Raw genomic sequence first — 19,699 nt, forward strand, 5'->3', positions numbered from 1 at the left:
CTAGTCCAACCCTCTGCTTTGGCAGGAGACCCTATACCCGTAATGGCGAACCTATGGCACGTGCCACAGGTGGCACGCGGAGCCGTGTCTGTAGGCACACGAGCTTTGCCCTAGCTCAACTCCAGCGCACATGCATGCAGCAGCCAGCTGATTTTTGGGCCTTCCGGGACCACCGGAAGTCAGGAAATAAGACGTTTCTGGCCTCCGGGGGGGGGGAAGGCTGTTTTCGCCCTCCCCAGGCTTCTAGAAAGCCTCTGGAGCCTGGGGAGGGCGAAAAACGGGCCTATTGGACCAACCGGTAACCTTTATGCTGTTGTGTGCCAAAAGCAGGGGGAGCACGGGGAGAGTCATGTGCACATGCGGGGGGCATTGAATTATGGGTGTGGGAATGCACACACGCTCCCCCGCGCTCCCCCCACTTTTGGCACACGATGGCAAAAAGGTTAGCCATCACTGCCCTATACCATTTCAGACAAGTGGCTGTCCAGTCTCTTCTTAAAAACCTCCAGTGATGCAGCATCCATGATTTATGAAGGCAAGCTGTTCCAGTGGTTAATTGTCCTGTTAGGAAGCTTTGGTTTAGCTTCGAAGCAATGCTTCGATGCTTTCAAACAGTTGTTAAAATGCCCCTTCAGATGTACCTCTTAATTTTTGCTTTGGGCTCAAAACAAGTGTTGGTTTATTGATATATTATTTATACAGTATCCTGTTTACTGTTTTTATAAACAATGTAAGGCAGTGAAAGTATCCAGCATTCCTTCCCCTTCCTATTTTCTCCACAACAACCCTGCGAGTTGCATTGGGCTGAGAGAGAGGGACTGGTCCAAAGGCAGCCAATTAGGCTTTTGTGTTTAAGCAGAACTAGACTCAGGAGCTCCTGATTTTTGGCCTGTTGCCTTAACCACTATATTGGCTCTTATGGGGATAAAGCTTATCATGAATCTTTCCATTTGAACTTGATAGTTTTTGTTATGTATTGAATGTATATAGTTGTGTTAAAGTGAAACTAACCTTTAGATGACCCCAACTGTTTTGGAGGAAAATTTAGAACATTTATATTTGGGTGGGCTTTTTCTAGTTCTATGATTGGTTAGGGCCCTGTGGGCCTAGAGTATAAATAATAGGCATTTATTTGCCTGCAGTTCCTCAGTTCCATTTTTGAGTCAATAAATGCTGTTGCAGCTCTGCTGGTCTGGTACTTGCCTACTTGTTATGGAATGATGGGACCAAACAACATTTCTGGGTCAGCCAGAGACAGTTTTATTGTGCAGTTTCAGAACCAGATTTGTATCTTCAATTCTGAAGAGCTCTGATACAACTGCTTTTATACATCTCCAAGACAAAGGATTTTGCAAGCACAGCAGTTTTCCATATATGGTTAAATACATTTGTTACATTATAATTGACACTTTCTAATTACTAAATTCTTTCATTATTTTCTAGTTCATGAGATTATTTTAGCTAAACAACCTTCCTCAATTCTGTGTTTGCTGATGCGTAGATTCATGACTGCTTTTGGATAATGATTAACTTTTTGTTTCAGATGGATGTCTCTGCATCCTTGACAGATAGGCCCCTCAGAAGATATATATTACCAAGAATGGAATTTAGCTGACCTAGTGTAATTTCTAAACAAGCACATTTCTTTCTTTACAATAATGTGAATAAAGAGGGTCCTTCAGTGTTCATATAGCTGATCCTATACTATTCCTACATCATTCACATTATACTGAAGCCCACTACAGAATAGTGGCAATGAGGATGGGATGCTGCAGGGGAGAGAGCTGCTGCTAACCAAGAGACTGGAGTCACTGGGTGATAGGCTGGGTAACACACCCAGCAGAACTAGTCCTCACCCCCACTCGCCAGTAAGTCACACTGGAGGCATGCTGAAATCACTGGGTGTCAGACCAGGTAAAAAGCCCTGGTGGGACCTTGCTCCCCGCCCTGCTGCCAGTAAGACACACTGGAGGCACAGATGCACCTAAGGGAGAGCCGCAGGTTGCTGACCCCTGTCCTAGACGGATATAACAAAAATACAGTTAGTAATAAATGAGGAAGTGAAAAGAGCAGTATTCTAATCAAAACAAGGATTAAGTAGCTTAGTTTCTAAAGAAACAATAAAGTTAAAAAAAATCAGTACAAAAAAGCAAATAAGCGATACAGCAGTAAAAAACGACTAGAATTTTCTAAACATGAACTCTTTCTTCAGAATTTCTCCACTGATACTTCATTTTTGATCTATATCTAATGTTTAGATATATTTCAATTATCTGAAAATAAGCTACCTCTCAAATAAAATATGAAAGGGATACCATGCAACAACCAAGAATAGTACAGGCTATGCTTGTTCGTACAGAATTGAGTGCCCACTTACTCAGTCCCTAGTGTATGGAGAGCAGAAGGTCTACCCTGTATTGCTGAATTTATCAGGTGCAATCAACTCGACCGACATTTGCAGAGTTCAAGCTGACTCCTTTATTGTGCTCTGCCTATAACACAGGAATTTCACCAGTCTGACAACCTACACCTGGGAACAATTAGATAAGACTGCAAGGAATTTGGGGGGCGGGGTCTACCCTAGCCCTTTTGCAGTTGCACAGTGACTCCAAGCTAGCTCCATGTTTGATCTCTTCTCCATGCAAGGCTGGGTGCTTCCCATCAGAATTACAACTTTGGGGAATCCCAGTCACCAGTCAAGAACACAAAATTCCAGCAGTTGTAACTCAAGAATATCTTCATCGCTGCACTCATGTCTTGCGGGGTAGGCACATGGAAAACCAAGAAGGACAGCTAATTCGTTCTGCTACTTGGTTGCTCATTAGTACTGGCTTCCATAGCTCTTCATGACTTTGTCATGGTTCGTTTTCATTTTAAATAATGTTCGTGTATCGCGTATCGCCATACAGAGAGTTGCTAGAAACAGACATAAATAATGGAATTCACACCTTTCTTCTGTGTTGCTCATCCTGACTCATTTCAGATGACATCAATGCCAGTGCCGCCACTAGTTTCGTAATCGAGCAACATCTGAATAGATTTCAACATTAGCAACATTTTGAAGCCTCTATATTTCCGTTCCAATTTCTTTCCAATACTTAGCCTTGTACAACACTTACCAAAGGTTTCATGATATCACTGTTTGTTTGAAGTAATGAAAAACAGGGTTCTGCTAAATCATAGAGCTCATTCAATGTCATGACCCACTCATGATCTTTAATACTAGTCTGGAATAAACACAAAATCTTGGAAATTTTTATAGGGATTTCTCACGTTTGTTTATAGTAAGTTATTAAGGCAGAGTTTGTCTCAGTGCTTTAGATAGCTCTTCAACCTAACTAACTTGTTCTTTATGAGATAATCTGCCATTCACTTTACTCTGGATTACTTGCCTATGATCTCTTCATATAAAAGGTGTCAACATAGACCTAGGACAGAAAAAGGGATGAATAGAATAGAATAGAATAGAATAGAATAGAATAGAATAGAATAGAATAGAATAGAATAGAATAGAATAGAATAGAATAGAATAGAATAGAATAGAATAGAATAGAATAGAATTTTTTATTGGCCAAGTGTGATTGGACACACAAAGAATTTGTCTTGGTGCATACACTCTCGGTGTACATAAAAGAAATGAGGCAGAAATTCAAGACACCCCACTTTGATTTTGCTTGATATGTTGTTCTAGTAATCCTTGCCAGTGTCTCTTTTTTCATCTGGCCTGCCTGAAAGGACCGATTCTTCCATTCCTTTCCTACCCTTCCCACAATCTCTCATATTTGATGAATTTAGCATCAATTAATTCAATGTATTAATTGAAATACAAGTTGAAAAGCAACTCTGGGTAGCTAATGTGAAATAAAATTTTTTAATCAATAGTTCAGAGATAAAAAGATACATTCCAGCCATCAAAGATATAACCTCCTGAGATGGATGCATCTAACAACCCAACCCAATGCTTTCATGGGGTGAGGTGGGGTGGGGAGAGAATAGTAGGATCTTGGCTGGGGTTCGCATAATGCACTTGAGTTAGTGGTTATATCCCAAGCTAAACTGTGGCTTGTTTAAACATGGTTTATTGAATACAAGTAGCCCTCAAATTACAACCCATCATTTAGCAACCATTTGAAGTTAAGACAGCACTAAAAAGTGAGTTACGACTGGTCCTTGCACTTACGACAACCATAGCATTCATTCATGTAATAAAACTCAGGTGCTTGGCAACCAGCATGTATTTACAGAATTTGCAGCATCCTGGGATGATCGCCATTTGCAACCTTCCCAACCAGCTTCCAACAAGCAAATTCAGTGAGGATGCCTGATTCGCTTAACAACTGCATGATTCACTTATCAAGTGCAGCAATTTGCTTACCCATTGCAGCAAAAGAGATAGTAAAATTGTGCATGATTCACTTAATAACCGCCTTGCTTAGCAACAGAAATGTTGGTCCCAATTGTTGTCATAATTCAAGGCTATCTGTAACTTCAATTACTTGGGTTTAGGATCCTACCCTCAGATCAGAATCAATATTCTTTTAAGTTGGTAAAGGCTGCATTTAATATTTTGAATAGTCTGAAGGTTGAATAGTGAATGAGGCCACATTTTATTGGGGTAAGATACAGCTTAAGTGGAAAAGTTGTGTAGCTGTCCTTTATTTTGTAATTGTAATATGCATATTTTCAGGATTGTCTTTATCCGTTTTCCATCCTGAAATGGCAGGAAATTCAGTTTCCCGCAATGAGTCGGAGAGGCAGAAAAGGAGGCAAATAGGGAGACCAGGATGACATGGATACATGAGCCACCAGCATTTGTTCACCCTAGCCAGAATGCATGATTTACAAACAACAAAACCTGCCTTTCCAGTACGTATAAAGACAAAATCAAATCATATATACATGAATGATCATTTCACAGGTTTTCATGACTGAGGATAAAATAAGAGACAGCCTTCAATTATTAAATTTGCGGATGACACAACAGTGGTAGGGCTCATTAATAAGAACAATGAGTCTGTTTACAGGAAGGAAGTACAAGGGCTGACATTGTGGTGTAAACAAAATAATCTCACACTTAACACCAAAAAAAAAAAACAACTAAAGAATTTATAATTGACTTCAGGAGGAAGAGACATGTACATTTACCATTGTACATAAATGGTGAGGAGGTGGAGAGGGTTGGTAGTTTTAAATTTCTAGGCATTTATATCTCAAAGGGCCTCTCATGGACTATGAATGCTAACATGCTTCTGAAGAAGGCACAGAAGAAGCTGTACTTCCTGAGAATGCTCAGGAAGATAAATCTATCTGAGCATCTACTTCTGTCCTACTATCGCAGCACCATTGAGTGTGTCCTGACATATGGTATTCTTGCATGGTATGGGAGCAGCTCTGTAGCGGACAAAAATGCTCTACAGAGAATCATTAAAACTGCCCAGAATATCATCGGACTCTAGCTACCAGCCCTAGACGATATCTTTGAATCTCGCTGTTTGAGAAACTTGCATAACATTCTCAGAGACTCTTCCCATCCTGCTTACAATCTTTTTGGACTGTTGCCTTCTGGCAGAAGATACAGAACAATTAAAACTCAGACCACACATTTTCTGAATAGTTTTTATCCTAGAGCTATAATTGCACTCAACAATGAACTAAAGGGCCACCATCAGTGAGCTGTTGGACAGTATTACTTGGTCTGCTGTGTGGATGTTTGGGTCATTTAGAGGTGGGGAATTGTGGTAGGTGGGAGTGTGTTTGGGGATTGTTATGTGTGTTGGACCTGGTCTTTGGGTGTTAAGTGAATTTCGTTGTATGGGTATACTGTGTATACACGTACAATGCAGGGGTGAAATGCTCCCGGTTCGGACCGGATCGCCTGATCTGGAAGCGATGATGGCGGGTGGTTCGGAGAACCTGTAGTAAAAATCCCTGAGCCCCCCCTCCAATGCCCAGCTGAGCCGCGCGATCATCAGAGGCTGTTTTTTTTACTTTTAAAAGCATTTAAAAAATACTTTTAAAAGCCTCTGACGATCCCAGCTGAGTTGCCTGATCGTCAGAGGCTTTTAAAAACATTTTTTCCTGCAACCTCTTCAACCGAAGAGGTTGTAGAAAAAATGCTTTTAAAAGTTAAAAAGAACAAGTTGGCCACACCCATCGTCACATTACCCCCCACCACCATATAAACCACATCCACAGAACCATTAGTAACACATTTTACATTTCACCACTGGTACATGACAATAAAGTTATTATTATTCATGTACAGGTGTTCCTCGCTTAAAGACCACTTGTTTAGTAACTGTTGAGACCGTATGATGGCACTGAACAAGTGGAACAGTCCTCATTCTTACAACCATCACAGAGTCCCTGCAGTCACATGATTTGTAGCCTTTTCCAGCCTCCTACAAGCAAGGAATGAGGAAACTGGCAGGTGGTTACAAATGGTAACCTCCTGATTCCTGGCTTAATAGTGCCAGCCAGAAGTGATAGAAATTATGGTCCCAATCTCTATTGTCAAGGTAAGTGAGGATTACTGGTGCATTACCTGAAACTTTGATAGGAAAAAACAAGATATAAAATTAGACTAAAGATATGCAGGATGTTTAAAAATATTTCTGGAAAAGCTGGAACCTCTTTTAAGCTTGAAACATTTAAAATTCAAACCTTTTTGCATCTTATAAAATATGGCATTGTTTTTTTTTTATTATTTGATTTATATGCCGCCCTTCTCCGGAGACTCAGGGCAGCTTACAGTGCGTTAAGCAATAGCCTTCATACTTTTGTGTATTTTATACAAAGTCATCTTATTGCCCCCACAAACTGGGTCCTCATTTTACCTACCTTAGAAAGGATGGAAGGCTGAGTCAACCTTGAGCCTGGTAGGATTCGAATTTACAGTAATTGCAGACAGCTGGTGTTAATCACAATGCTTTGTCTGCTGAGCCACCAGGCCCCTTGTTAATCTATATATTGACACTTAGTTTAGAAGTTGCAGGAGAGATACCAAAAGAGGAAAACACCAAGAGAGATGCCTCTATAGTCATAAATCTTGGAGTTTATTAAGAAATTGCCCCTAAATAATTAAAGGTCAGGAAGATTCACCTGACTCCAAACAGTCAGGTGAGCCCTAATGGCAAGGAAGGTTCATATTTTCTCAAGGAAGATGGAGAAAAAAAAGGTAAATCTTATAACTCCTTTTTTCCTCAATCCTGTGCTCTTTGTAAACTTCACCCAGCTTTTGGGATTATTAGTATGAGAAAATTAATGTTTACATTTACCTGTATTGAAGAGATTACAAATGATTAAGCAAGCACATAATGGGGAATGGAATGCAAAATGAGAAGAATGTCTTAGCAACAGCTGTTTGCTTAATGTGCCCCTGGTTGCTGACTAAATAAAATTCCAAAAGGTGGTAATGGCAAACAATGCTACACATTGTTTGTGTACAGTATCTGTGAGGATGGAAGTACCTTGAATGTAGATGGATTGGAAGGTGGGTTTGCTTACCTTATTTTTCTGCAAGGGAAGGAGGGAATAATCCAGATTGAATTCCCATCCCAACCTCATACAAGGTTCATAACTGGGGGATCCATCCTTCTGCAGCATCCAGGAATTGTTCCCGGGTAACAGGGAGATGAAAAATGACTCACATTTGCGTAAGTTTTCAACTTTTGCAATACTACCTTCTATTATTTTAATCCCATTTTGGAGCATTGTTTTGAACTATAACAGATGAGGCAAAGTAACCTTAAACACTTTATGCACTCTAGACTCTTCTGAAGTTGTGCTTTTCCTGAAGGATGTTGAATCTGAGGTTGATAGCAATGTGCCCTACAATGCTGAAATGTTCTTATAGTTTTCTAATGCCAAACCATCCGGATACAGTCCTAATGTCTACTTGTAAAAATAGGACTGGAAAGGTCTGAACAGACCCAAGGGAAAAGGACCTCCTACTTTCCCAGAGTAGTGCTCTGATGCATACAGTTCCACCAGGTATTGATTGGATTCACATATCAATCTAAGCCATAAAGTGGTTTATTCCAATTTATGTTTATTTCACATAATTTGATGAGGCTTATTCCAAAGTATATCTGCACGCATCACCATTATCATGCCAAACCAACTGATTACAATTCATGATCTCTTCAGTTGCTTTAACCTTTCCAGTTAAATACCTTTGGAACGGAGTTACATCATTTGTCCATCCATCTAATAAAAACTGACTTTAAATGGCATATAATCAGTGGATCCAGCTTTTGACCTTCCCAATTCATGATGTCAATTTTTTATTGACAAAAGATTTGGAATAATTGCTATACATGACTTGTTTCTTCTTCAAGTTCATTTTCAAGCCTGATAATTTACTGATGTTAATTCTGTTATTTGTCTTTTAAGATCATACTAAAGATGACAAAACATAGGTGGTTAAGGTTATTTATTGTTAATCCTATTTCTTTGGATCACTTCAGACAATTGACACAATTACTTCTAGACTTTGTGAGAATAGTTTCAATGAAATTGAATCACTTTGTTGATCTTTGCATATTGATGATGGTAGTTGTGCCATATCTGTATACAATATTGATACATGGTCCTTCCACACCTTGTCTCTCTAGCCTATTGCCAAGACATAAGCAAGACCTGTTGCTTTTATAAGTCTCAAATTTTGAAGTCAGATGGAATTTTGCCAACTTTGAATTTTGGAATTTCATCAGACCTTATTTCATTTCCACCCTTCTGCAAAAAGGAGGTAGCTTCTATCTGTTGCAATTTTTTTTAAAAAGCCAAATCTGAAAATCCACTAGATGGCAATAGAACACTAAAGGAAAACTTTAGGTAGTGTGGAAAAAAATATATATCAGAAAATGCCTTTGAACAGATTTGGTATCATCAAATCGTCTATGTGAGCCTGTTTTTTTTAATAAAATATAACAAATCTCATTCATATTATTTACACTTAGAATTTTTTTCAGTATACTTTCCAATATATTCAGTTTGGCTCCTATAATACCTAAATATTTTAAGCTTGATTTAGTGAACTAACTGCTATTACTGGATTCATACAATGTTCTAGTGGTCTTTATACAGAAGTTGGTCTTTTCAGAGAGGCTGAACAAATCATTATCAGAGATGTTTTAGTGCAGCAGTTCTCAAATATTTCTCAATTTTAACTTCCACTACAATAAATATAGATAGGAGAGCCCATTTAGTGTACTGGTTTTAAGGCATCAGGTTAGAAACTTGAAGAACATGAGTAGGCACTTCAAGCAGGCACTTGCAAATTGCTTTGGAAATCTTGAAATGATCTTGTCAGGAGTCAACTCTGATTCAACAGGATGGATGGACGGCTGGAGAGATCCCACATAAATTAAAGCTCTTTGGGGATTGGACAAGATGACCGCTAGAATCATTTCTAATTCTGATTCTATGAAAACTCACCTAAATCATGTTACGACTTAATAATAAACCAGAATTTAGAAAATCTAAAAAAGGGTGTTGAGGATCAAATTACACTGATAGAATGAAAATAAGACTATCAATCAGCAAGATACTGAACTAGACCTTCAGAGACTGGAGAACAGGAAAATAACTCTTATATATCCCTTAATTTAGTTAGTAGCATCTAAACACTGAACATGCCATCATTTTTGCAAAATTTCCTAATTAAAGAAACAGAAGAACTATTAAAGCATTTTTCAAGCTAGGAAGAAGCAATCCAATTATGTTACCAGAACAAAACATAGATTCTTCCCCTAGGAGATTATTCATACAGAAGAAACTGAGAGCCAAACGATTCCCATGGAAAAGCTACTGAATTCTCAGTGAAACCCCTTTGCAAGATGGAGCCATTATTTTTAATTCAGCTTTGCATGCCCTGGCTTTCTGCATCTATAATCTCCTGCCAATTAGAGGCAATAAACACTCAAAGCATTAGTAAAAGGAATGGGCTTCTGTATCCGTTCTTTGTCCAAAGGATTTAAATTACAGATCTTTGTAACATGGCTTCTATTGATTAAACTGATGCTCTCAGGGCTTTCATCACTTGTCTCTTCTTTCAGCTCATCTCCTTTTTCCTTTTGGATGGACTCTGCAGTTCCAGCAGTCACTTGAGGGGAACTCTTTCCTTGCTAAAGAGCACCTGACAGGCTCTTAGCTATAGAGATTTAAATAGACCTCTTATCACTTATTACTTATCACTGTGTATTTCTTACATGAGGTTTATTTTTATTTTCTTTCGCCAACCTCTGGAATACCTCCTTATAAAACTTATACTCCTAACTTTAGAGCAGTGGTTCTCAACCTTCCTAATGCCACGACCCTTTAATACAGTTCCTTATGTTGTGGTGACCCCCAACCATAAAATTATTCCTAAAACCATTGAAAATATGTGTTTTCTGATGGTCTTAGGAGACCCCTGTGAAAGGGTAGTTCGACCCCTAAAGGGGTCCCGACCCACAGGTTGAGAACCACTGCTTTAGAGTAACTATATGCCTTTTTTCTGTTGAGTAAATGCCTCTTCTGGAAAAAAACATGAGATATCAACTACTGAGAGATATAAAGCATAAGGTATGAGTTCTGAAGCACTATTGCTGAAAAGAAAAACCATATAAAATTGGGCTGTCTGGAAATTTACAATCCACCCAAAGTATATTCTATTTTTATTCCATGTAATTTTATTCTACTGTTCTGTAATCTTCCAACCTGTAATCCCAATGTGTGTTTCTTTTTGAGTTACCCAGATTCTCAAACTATAAACACACATAGACACATACATATGAAGCATGGCTAGCCACTGATTATTACAGCAATACCATTCCAATAATAGTTGTTACTATATATTGTGGGAGGGTGAGAAAATAAGGCTAGCAGAGTTACAGAGTTTTTAAGTGCCCCTTGAAAAACATTTCTTAAATAAACCTTTACCTAACTCACTGTTTTAGACATCTTTCTTCCAAAAACTACCGTCATGAACATATATTATGTACCACTATCAGTGACTACAACAGAGAATCTGAAAACAAAAAAATGGCAGCTACTGCAAATATTATCCTGTCTTTGCAGCCCACTCTCCCCAATGCTTGTTACTCTCCCTTTGCAACACAGCTGCAATTAACAGTGAGTTTACCTGAGAAGGTAACATGGGTTGGCTGCCTTGCTAGTTGTCACTGTGATGCTTTGGAAGAAAGTAATCAGGAGAAAAACAGCAAAGCCAGTGAGAAGCAGGCACTGGGAGTCTTTGGAAGATGGAGAACAGCAGTGGGTGGGTAGGAGAAATATAGAGACCATAGGAAAATCTTTGCCAGCACGTATTGCTATGGTAGGTGCCTTATTACCTTATTTTCCAAATTGGGCATCTTAAACTATGTTTTATATCCCACAGCCTACATGTATGCATTGCAAGGCAATATTGCAGCACTATAAGCAAAGCAGCTGTTTTTCAAACACATGATCTACTAAACTTTTAATGGAAGAGCATATCCCAACTGATCTTCCAATTTCATCCAAACCGTTAAATCTGAAAAAAAGGCTTCTGTTTTCCTACATATTTATTTTTTTATTTTTTACATCCCACCTTTATTGTCTCAAAGTTGCTTTTTCAAAAGGCAACTAGACTTTGTTTTTCCTTGAAGGTGTTTTGCTTCTTATCTAAGAAGCTTCTTCGGTTCTGACTGAGTGGTGGAGGATATCCTCCACCATTCAGTCAGAACCAAAGAAGCTTCTTCATCCCATCTTTATTATTTTTACAAATCAATACGGCAAACATATCCAGTACACTCTTCTGCTCCTATTTTCCCCACAACCACCACCCTGTGAAGTGGGTTAGGCTAAGAGAGAAAAACTGACTTAAAGTTACTCAGCTGGCTTCCATAGCTAAGGCAGAATTAGAACTCATGCTCTCCCTGTTTTTAGCCTGGTGCCTTAACCATTAGCTCTAACTGGCTCTGGAGTTTATTTCTGAATGCCTTGGGCTGTTACATTCGGCAACTTCACATACAGGCTGTTTGCACAACAGGCCATTGTTAATTTAGCCACTTCTTCAATCCCATGTCTAGATTCAAAGGGAACAGTATTTCTTAAACTAACCTTGATTCCCACAACCAACTACACTAAGATGTGAGTGGTTAATTAGTTACTCACTATATGATCCCTCCCTCCCAAGTAAGTCTGCAACTCCAGTCATACATGAGAAATTCAATGAAATGTGTGATTCTTTTGAAAGGCAGGCAGGCAATGTGTGGATGGGTATACACCTTCAATTCTGGCTTCTGGTGACTGCCTGGACAAGTCCCTGCAGCTTTCTTTGGCATATTTGAGAAGTGGCTTGCTATTTCCACCTTCCTAGGGCTAGATCAGGGGTCTGCAACCTTAAACACTCAAAGAGCCATTTGGGCCCATTTTCTACAGAAAAGAAAACATCGGGAGCCACAAAACCCTACCCGTGCCTTACTATTTCTTGAGCGGCCATAAAACTAGCATATGTAGTTGAATTAAACGTTCTTATTTTTTTCTGAAACTTTTCTTTTCTTGGATTTATCCATAGTTGGCCTACTGGGGGTTGAAAAGCTCAATAAATCATGTGGCATTGGCGGTTCTGACACATATTTTGAGTGATGGAGCCACAGCAGAGGAGCAAAAGAGCCACATGCTGCTCCAGAGCCGCAGGTTGCTGACCCCTGGGCCAGGGCTAAGAGTAAGCCCAATGTTATCCAGCTGGCTTTGTGCATAAGATTCAGGGTCTTCCAGTTTCTAACCTGCTGCTACACCAAACTGACTCTCTTCATCAAGCAGAATACAAAGATATATTTTAAAAAAATTGAACGTTATGAAATTCTCAGCACAGGGCAGCCCTAATAGGAACCCACTTTGAGATGTAGAAGCACCTCAATCTGGGTTTCTCCTGCCTGCCTTTTCCAAACTGTTCCTCTTCCTTCTTTTTTCTCTGTATGAAACGGTCCAGCAAACGGTTCTCCTCAGAACCGCTCAGAAGGGCCGAGCCATTCCGTGCCACATTATTTCAGGCGCCAGACTTCCCGTGCGGATGCTACTCTTCCTCTTCCTTAAGGGCCAAGATGCGTCCCACGCTGAAGCGCGTTTCCCACACGGCGGAGCTCTCGTTCCAGATCCGAGGGCGACAGCAATGAATGGAGGCCTCGCTGCAGCGCCGCCCCTCATCTCGGAGCGCGGCTCGCTTGGCGACACGCTCGGCCTTGCCTCGGGCGGCTCTCGCCCAGCCCCGCCAGCTCCAGTCAGCAGGAACCCGGAAGCAGGCGGTGCTGCAACCAAGCCGTTTCCTGCGCCAGAGTCGGAGACGGGGCTGAGCTGCGATCTGGTAAAGCGGAGCAGCTGCGGAGCCATGACTCACCAGACCGGCATCCACGGTAGGAAAACGGGGAGCCCTGGGAGGGGATGGGGTGGTGGTGCTGCTGCTGCCACCTTTTGTGCCGCCCCGGAGCGCTGCGCTCCGAAGCCTGTCGCCAAGCGGGCCGCCCAATGCCGCTGCTGCCCATTCATACCGGTTCCCCCCGGCTTTGCCTTGGCGGCTGGGCGTCCTCTCGTGCAAACCTCCATTCTTCTGCCCTCCGGCTCCGTTCCCGATTTGGGGTCGGAGAAAAGGGGCTCTTGACACGCAGCTCGGCCTCGATCGTTCAGACGACTCTTCCTCCCGGGTTGATCCCTTTGGTCTTCCCCGCCTGGAGTTGTGACCCATCTGCCTGTGCGGTGGGGATGGGAGGCTTTTCGAAGCAGTGGGGGCACATTTACAATGAAAAGTAATTCCTAGAAATCTCGCTCGATGCTGTGTGGGTGGCCGTGATTGCCAAGGATACCCCACAGCGCCCCATATTTTTTCTTACATCATAGTCACCAGCAAGTATCCGTTTATTCAAGGGGTTGTCTACACCATTTATTTGAAGGTAAAAGGCATCATCTCCTTAGCCCTTGCTCATCCGGATGTTCAGTGATCCTTCCTAGCTTGTCATTCTACATATATGCATACATGCATATTTACATATATATACACATACATACATACATATTTATTATCTCTTTTAAGTGTACATTTCAGATCTGAACAGAAGGTTCCTTCTTTTTATTTCATGCCTTTGGGTGCAGTTGCTAATGTGGGAATGAGGGTACTCATGGCATTTCTCTACTCTGCAACGGAACTGAGATGTGGCAGCCTGTTCTGGTTGCTGCTGTATAAATCACCTAACATGTTGGCTCTGCAGTGTGAATCATAATTGTCGGAGCCATTTCCCTCACCACATGGAAGCAGCTCTATGGTTTTACAGTACGTCTCTGCTTCCTTGTATCTTTAGCATCCAGAGGCTAACTCTTAATCCCTGTCTTTCTGCATGCTTGGGTTTTGTTGAAATGCACCACAGAATAACTGTGCTACAAGAAGTAACTATAATTAAAGATTTGAGTTGGAAAGCTGTCAGAATGGGATTGTATCACTACAGTAAATTATACATGTATCAGCTGCACAAATCAAATAGGGGTGATTATAATTGGCCCGTCCTGAACCCCTCTCCAGCCCCCACCTCCACCCCCCCAATAGCACATCTTTATCTTGCTTTAACTCTGTGAATTTTCAGTTTACAGTGTCAGGCTACTGGAATACATATGAGGCCTAGTCTATCTGTTCATAATTCAGTCTCTAGATTTAGACAGCACTTTTTCAGTAGTTGGAAGTGTTGCATGCTGCTAATTTTAAGTGCATTACATTCAAACAGCGCAATCTGCATAAATGGCTATAACCCCAAAGAGTGAGAGACTGATAGCAGAGCAGCAAAGGTGCAATTTGATGTAACAGGATGAAGCTGACTTGCAAGAACTGTGTTTGAAAACCAAGAAAATATCTTGTGAGTGAGTGGTAGGGTTCAGAACTTGTAAAAGTAGCAGTATTGCTGGGCAGTGCTTAAACTACAGTAAGTTACGTACTGGATTGACTGAATGGCTGGGTGAATTGCACATCTGCATTTTCTCTGAAAGAAAGAACAATCTCATGGATACTGATAGTTTAAGCTTCATTAGCAATAATTATGCTTGTTACAATTTTCTAGGCTTCTTGGATTTGATAAAGTTCAGCTATTTTAAACAATCTCCTTTCAGTTAGGGTAGATTTGGCAAGATTGCATTAATAACAATTTAAGGTCTATTCATAAACTAGCAGGCAAACGCGGAAATATGCAACTGCTTTCATCACAATACAATATACACATTTAAATAATGATTTTATTCCAACTTTCTTCCAAGGATCTCATCTATTCATGTTTTTGTCTCCTATTATGTTATCCACATATCAACCTTCTAGGGTAGGTTTGACTAAAAAGCAGTGGGTGATCTATACTCACCTAGTAAGTTTTGTGGCTAAGTTGAGATATGAATTTGAACCCACAACTCTATTTCTAGTTCAGAAACATTCATTGTGCCACTTCATTATGGTTATTAAATGTGCACAGGAACATTTGCTTGTCAGAAGGCTGCAAAAGGTGACCACATGACTCCAAGACATTGCAACTATCATAAGTATGAGCCAGTTGCCAAGCATCCGAATTTGGATCACATGACCAAGTCACTTTTTTCAGTGCTGCTGTAACTTTGAACGGTCACTAAATGAACAGTTAAAAATTGAGGACTACCTGTATTAATATTAAAGTTTATGTATATAGTATCTTTGCAGCTGATTTTACAGTATTGTATCACAAGGGAAGTATATGTGTTGTTGCTATGTATGTTAGGAAGAACCGTGGCATGTTAGTATGTGGTTTTTGTCCTGAAAACGATTTACAGCTGTGTTGCTTGGGCTGGGCTTGCTCATCCCTGATCTGCCATTCATTAATTATTTACTTCGGTTTTTATGTCATTTCAGTCTTTTAATCAGCTCAGTTTTCAGTTCTAATAACTAGGATGAAAATTCTAAAATGGTAAGCAATAGCATCATACTTTAATCAATAACATAACACAGAATAATAATAATAGCAAAACATCAAATGATACCTATGGACCTTCTAATCATCTGGAGTTGCCTTTCAGCCCCAGGAGCAGCTAAATTACAAGTCCTCTCCTTTGCCACAAGCCTCAAACAGCCTTCTGATATAATAATAGGGACGAAGACTTAATATCAACTTGATGTCATGTAATCAAGCAATTGAAAGAGCTAGCTGCTTTTCTGACTGATTTTCTCCTAAAACTGAAATAAGTTCTTGCTATTTCTCTTAAAGGTTTTCCCATTTTTTAAAAAATTCCTTATCATCTCTAGAACCAGTTTGGCGTAATGGGAAACTAGTAGGCACCAGGCTAGTAGCCTGGAGACTGAATTGTACTCCTGCCTTAAACACAAAGCCAGCTAGTTGACTTTAGGCCAGTCACTGTCTCTCAGCCCTAGGAATGAGCAATAGCAAACCACTTCCAAAATCTTGCCAAGAAAATTGCAGGGACTTGCCCAGACAGTCTCCTGAAGTCAACCATGACTTGAAAGTATGCACACACAACATATTACCTTATACTATTTTCTGTCAGAGTTTATACTATGTTCTCATTAGGAAAAGGGAATCTCTTTTCACCCTTTTTTTCACAAATCTTTCTGTGGTCAGTTGTGCCTCTGTTAAGATTAAGTGTTAGGAGAGAGTTTGCCACTTGCATGCATGCAAAATATGATAGCTTTCTGTAGTACTCATTCTTTTAGTTCATCATGATCACTGCCTTGGATTAAATCTAGTTACAGATAGTCCTCAATTTACAACCATTTCTTTAGTAACTGTTTGAAGTTATATCAGCCCTGAAAAAAGTGTCTTATGACCAGTTTTCATTTACGACCTTTGCAGTATCCCCATGGTCGTGTGATCAAAATTTGGGCACTTGGCAATAGTTGCACTGTCCTGGGGACATGTTATAACTATTTCTCAGCTGGCTTCGACAAGCAAAGTCAACGGGAGTAGCCAGATTCGCTTAATGATTGCATGATGCACTTAACAACTCAAGTTAACAGTAGCAAAAGGTCATAAAATGAAACACAACTCACTTGATCATCAAGGGAAATGTTGAGCTCAATAGTAGTCATAAGACAAGAGCTACCTGTATTTGCCTCTCCTCTCCTGAGAGGAGATTGCTTCTGAGACAATTGTTCTATGGCACAATCATTTAGAGCAGGAATTGTCCGCCTTCTTTTGCTCATGGCCCCCTTCTGAACCCCCTTTGCTTTTGTGACCATAGCCTCTCCATAGTTACTATGGGGAGTGGCGCGTGTGGCGTCACCTGTTCCTCTTCCGGGTTTCTGGCATGCATATGCGCGTGGCGATTAGCTAGTCTTTTTGCATGTGGCAGTGCTGGAAACTAGAAGAGCTGGTCTTCGGTTTTCAAGCGTGAGCATGCATGCCGGCCAGCTGATCGTCGCATGCACATGCGCACCAGAAACCTGGAAGAGTAGCTGGCTGAAACCGGAAATTCATTTTTGGGCGTGTGCATGCACCCTGGGCAGCTCCTCTTCCGGGTTGCAGTCCAGACACAGCTCTACAGATAAATGTAAAATCAAAGGATGGATGCAGTGATTGTTCCATCTTCTAAATATTTGTTTTTTAATCCTCTTTTCATGTTATTCCACCTGGTTCTTGGGTCTCTTAAGAGAAATACACAGAATGATACTAGTTTCATTCTAGCTAAATTAATCAAGAAAATGTCAGGTTCCAAGTAATGCACCTATCACAAACCGAACTCCGAGGCATTCCGTTTTCTCAAAGAACAAATTTATTTAGATACACCATCTTGGCACTAACTGGTAAAAAGCCAGTACTAAAAATTCCCAGGCTTTCCACCCACTATAAGTAAACGTTTCTCAATTTTTCAAAACAATATGTCACACTGTCCAACAGTGTGGTTGACAGTTGGTTACTTGGCAACTTCTCTCCTCCTCCTCTGGCCAACCAGCCGTTGGAATGTCTCTGACTTATCAGCTAGCTATGTTGTTTTGGCCGAAGACTCCATCCACCCCAGGTCTCCCCACTTCAGCTCCAAACTGTGTCAAACTGAATTCATGAGAGAATAATCCAGGATACAAATAATCCCACAACCCAGTAAAATTCAGGTTTGACTGGCTGCCCAATCCCCTCAAATGAAGGAACATCTCTGCAAAAGACAAAGCACAGTAGGGTTAGTCAATACCATTAGCTCCCCCTCCCTCCCCTGGGAGGCCCCTTTGGTTTCTGGGGGTACTTGTCATGAAATGCTTTACCAACCTATCTGCACTCACCTTCCAACTCTTCCCAGGTGGCCTCAGAAAGCAGGTATCCCTTCCAATATATTAAGTATTCCAATTGACTCCTCTGCACTCTCGAATCCAATATTCTGTTTATCTCATAATGAGTCTGACCCTCGATCACCATGGGTTTAGGGGGTGCCCAATCTACTGGTCGGACTTGTGAACTCACTGTCGGTTTCAACAGACTACTGTGGACCACCAGATGTACCTTCCCCAGCAACCAGGGAAGTTGAAGTTGTACCGTGACCGGGTTGATCACTTTCACTATAGGGAACGGCCCTACGAATTTAGGACCAAGCTTTTTTGAGGCTAGTTTTAATCTCAGATATTTCGTGGACAAGTAAACCCTACCCCCCACACCTTAAACTCCAGTTGGGAAGACCAGTGCTTGTTGGCCTGTTTTTTATAAGCCTTCGCTGCATCGCTTTGTATTCTCCCATGCTTTCTTCAGCGATTCCATTCACTCAGCTTGCAACATAGAAGAAGGTGACTCTCTGGGGAGCTTCAGCTTGGGGACAAACTCTACGCCACTGGTCATTTGGAAAGAGGTTAGGTCGGTGCTACTGTGCACAACATTGTTGTATGCTACTTCAGCAAACGGCAGTAACTCTGTCCAGTCCGATTGCTGATAGTTGATGTAACACCTTAAGTATTGCTCCACCATGGCATTAGTCCGTTCTGTGGCCCCATTAGTCCTTGGATGGAACACTGAACTAAGCCCTTACGAGGACCCAATGGCCCTCATGAACTCCGTCCAGAACTTAGCAGTGAATTGGACCCCCCAATTGGAGATGATCCTGCGGGGGACTCCATGCAACCTATAAATATGCTTGATAAACAGGTTAGCCAGCTTCCGTGCTGACGGGAGCCCTGGCCAAGCTACAAAGTGGGCCTGTTTGGAGAACAAGTCTACAACAGTCCAAATGACCATACTTCCCCCACTCTCAGGGAGCTCGACAATGAAATCCATAGCTCAACTTTCTCATCCGGATCTCCAGTTTTAGGACGGTGGGTAGGTTGATCAAACAGCGGGTGCAGCCCGTGTTGATTATCGCCTCTGGTGTGGGGCCATTGGCAGGGGGCTCTGGCAGCTCTACAGGCTCCTCAGCTAGCTGTGGGGGGGCCACTTGCTGCTCTGCCGACCTCTCAGTTGGCCAGGGGAGAGTTCCTCTCAGCCCACCCACCCCCCCGGCATCATTTTCAGTGAGGAATCGTCTGCCAAGTGGGCGCCTTTTTGGCTGGGCCTCGGCTTGCGCTTGGAGAGTGACAAGGGTTTGATGGCCAGCTTTTCTTCGCTATCGCTGCTACTTTTTAGGAGATCCCTGGGTTTGCTTTCCCAAATAGAGTTCTGCTCCTTCAGGCTATCCAAGGTAACTTGATTGGTGTGTGAGGCAGGGGAACTCCCTGAGGTGGCTTTGGATCGCTCTGTAAACCAAGAAT

At 41.3% G+C, this 19,699-nt stretch overlaps 1 protein-coding gene across 1 annotated transcript in view; it reads left to right on the forward strand.

Moving 5' to 3' along the window:
- The first annotated feature begins 11,259 nt into the window (after nt 1-11,259).
- TWF2 (twinfilin actin binding protein 2) overlaps nt 11,260-19,699 on the forward strand; it is a 68,222-nt gene continuing 59,782 nt past the window's right edge. The window contains exon 1 of the mRNA XM_034439474.3: nt 11,260-13,379. Coding sequence (XP_034295365.2) covers nt 13,040-13,379 — 340 coding nt within the window. The 5' untranslated portion in view covers nt 11,260-13,039. The remainder of the gene's footprint in view (nt 13,380-19,699) is intronic.

This window comes from Pantherophis guttatus, chromosome 2, assembly GCF_059756535.1.
Source record: "Pantherophis guttatus breed Tessera chromosome 2, ASM5975653v1, whole genome shotgun sequence".
NCBI classification, from domain to species: Eukaryota; Metazoa; Chordata; class Lepidosauria; order Squamata; family Colubridae; genus Pantherophis; species Pantherophis guttatus.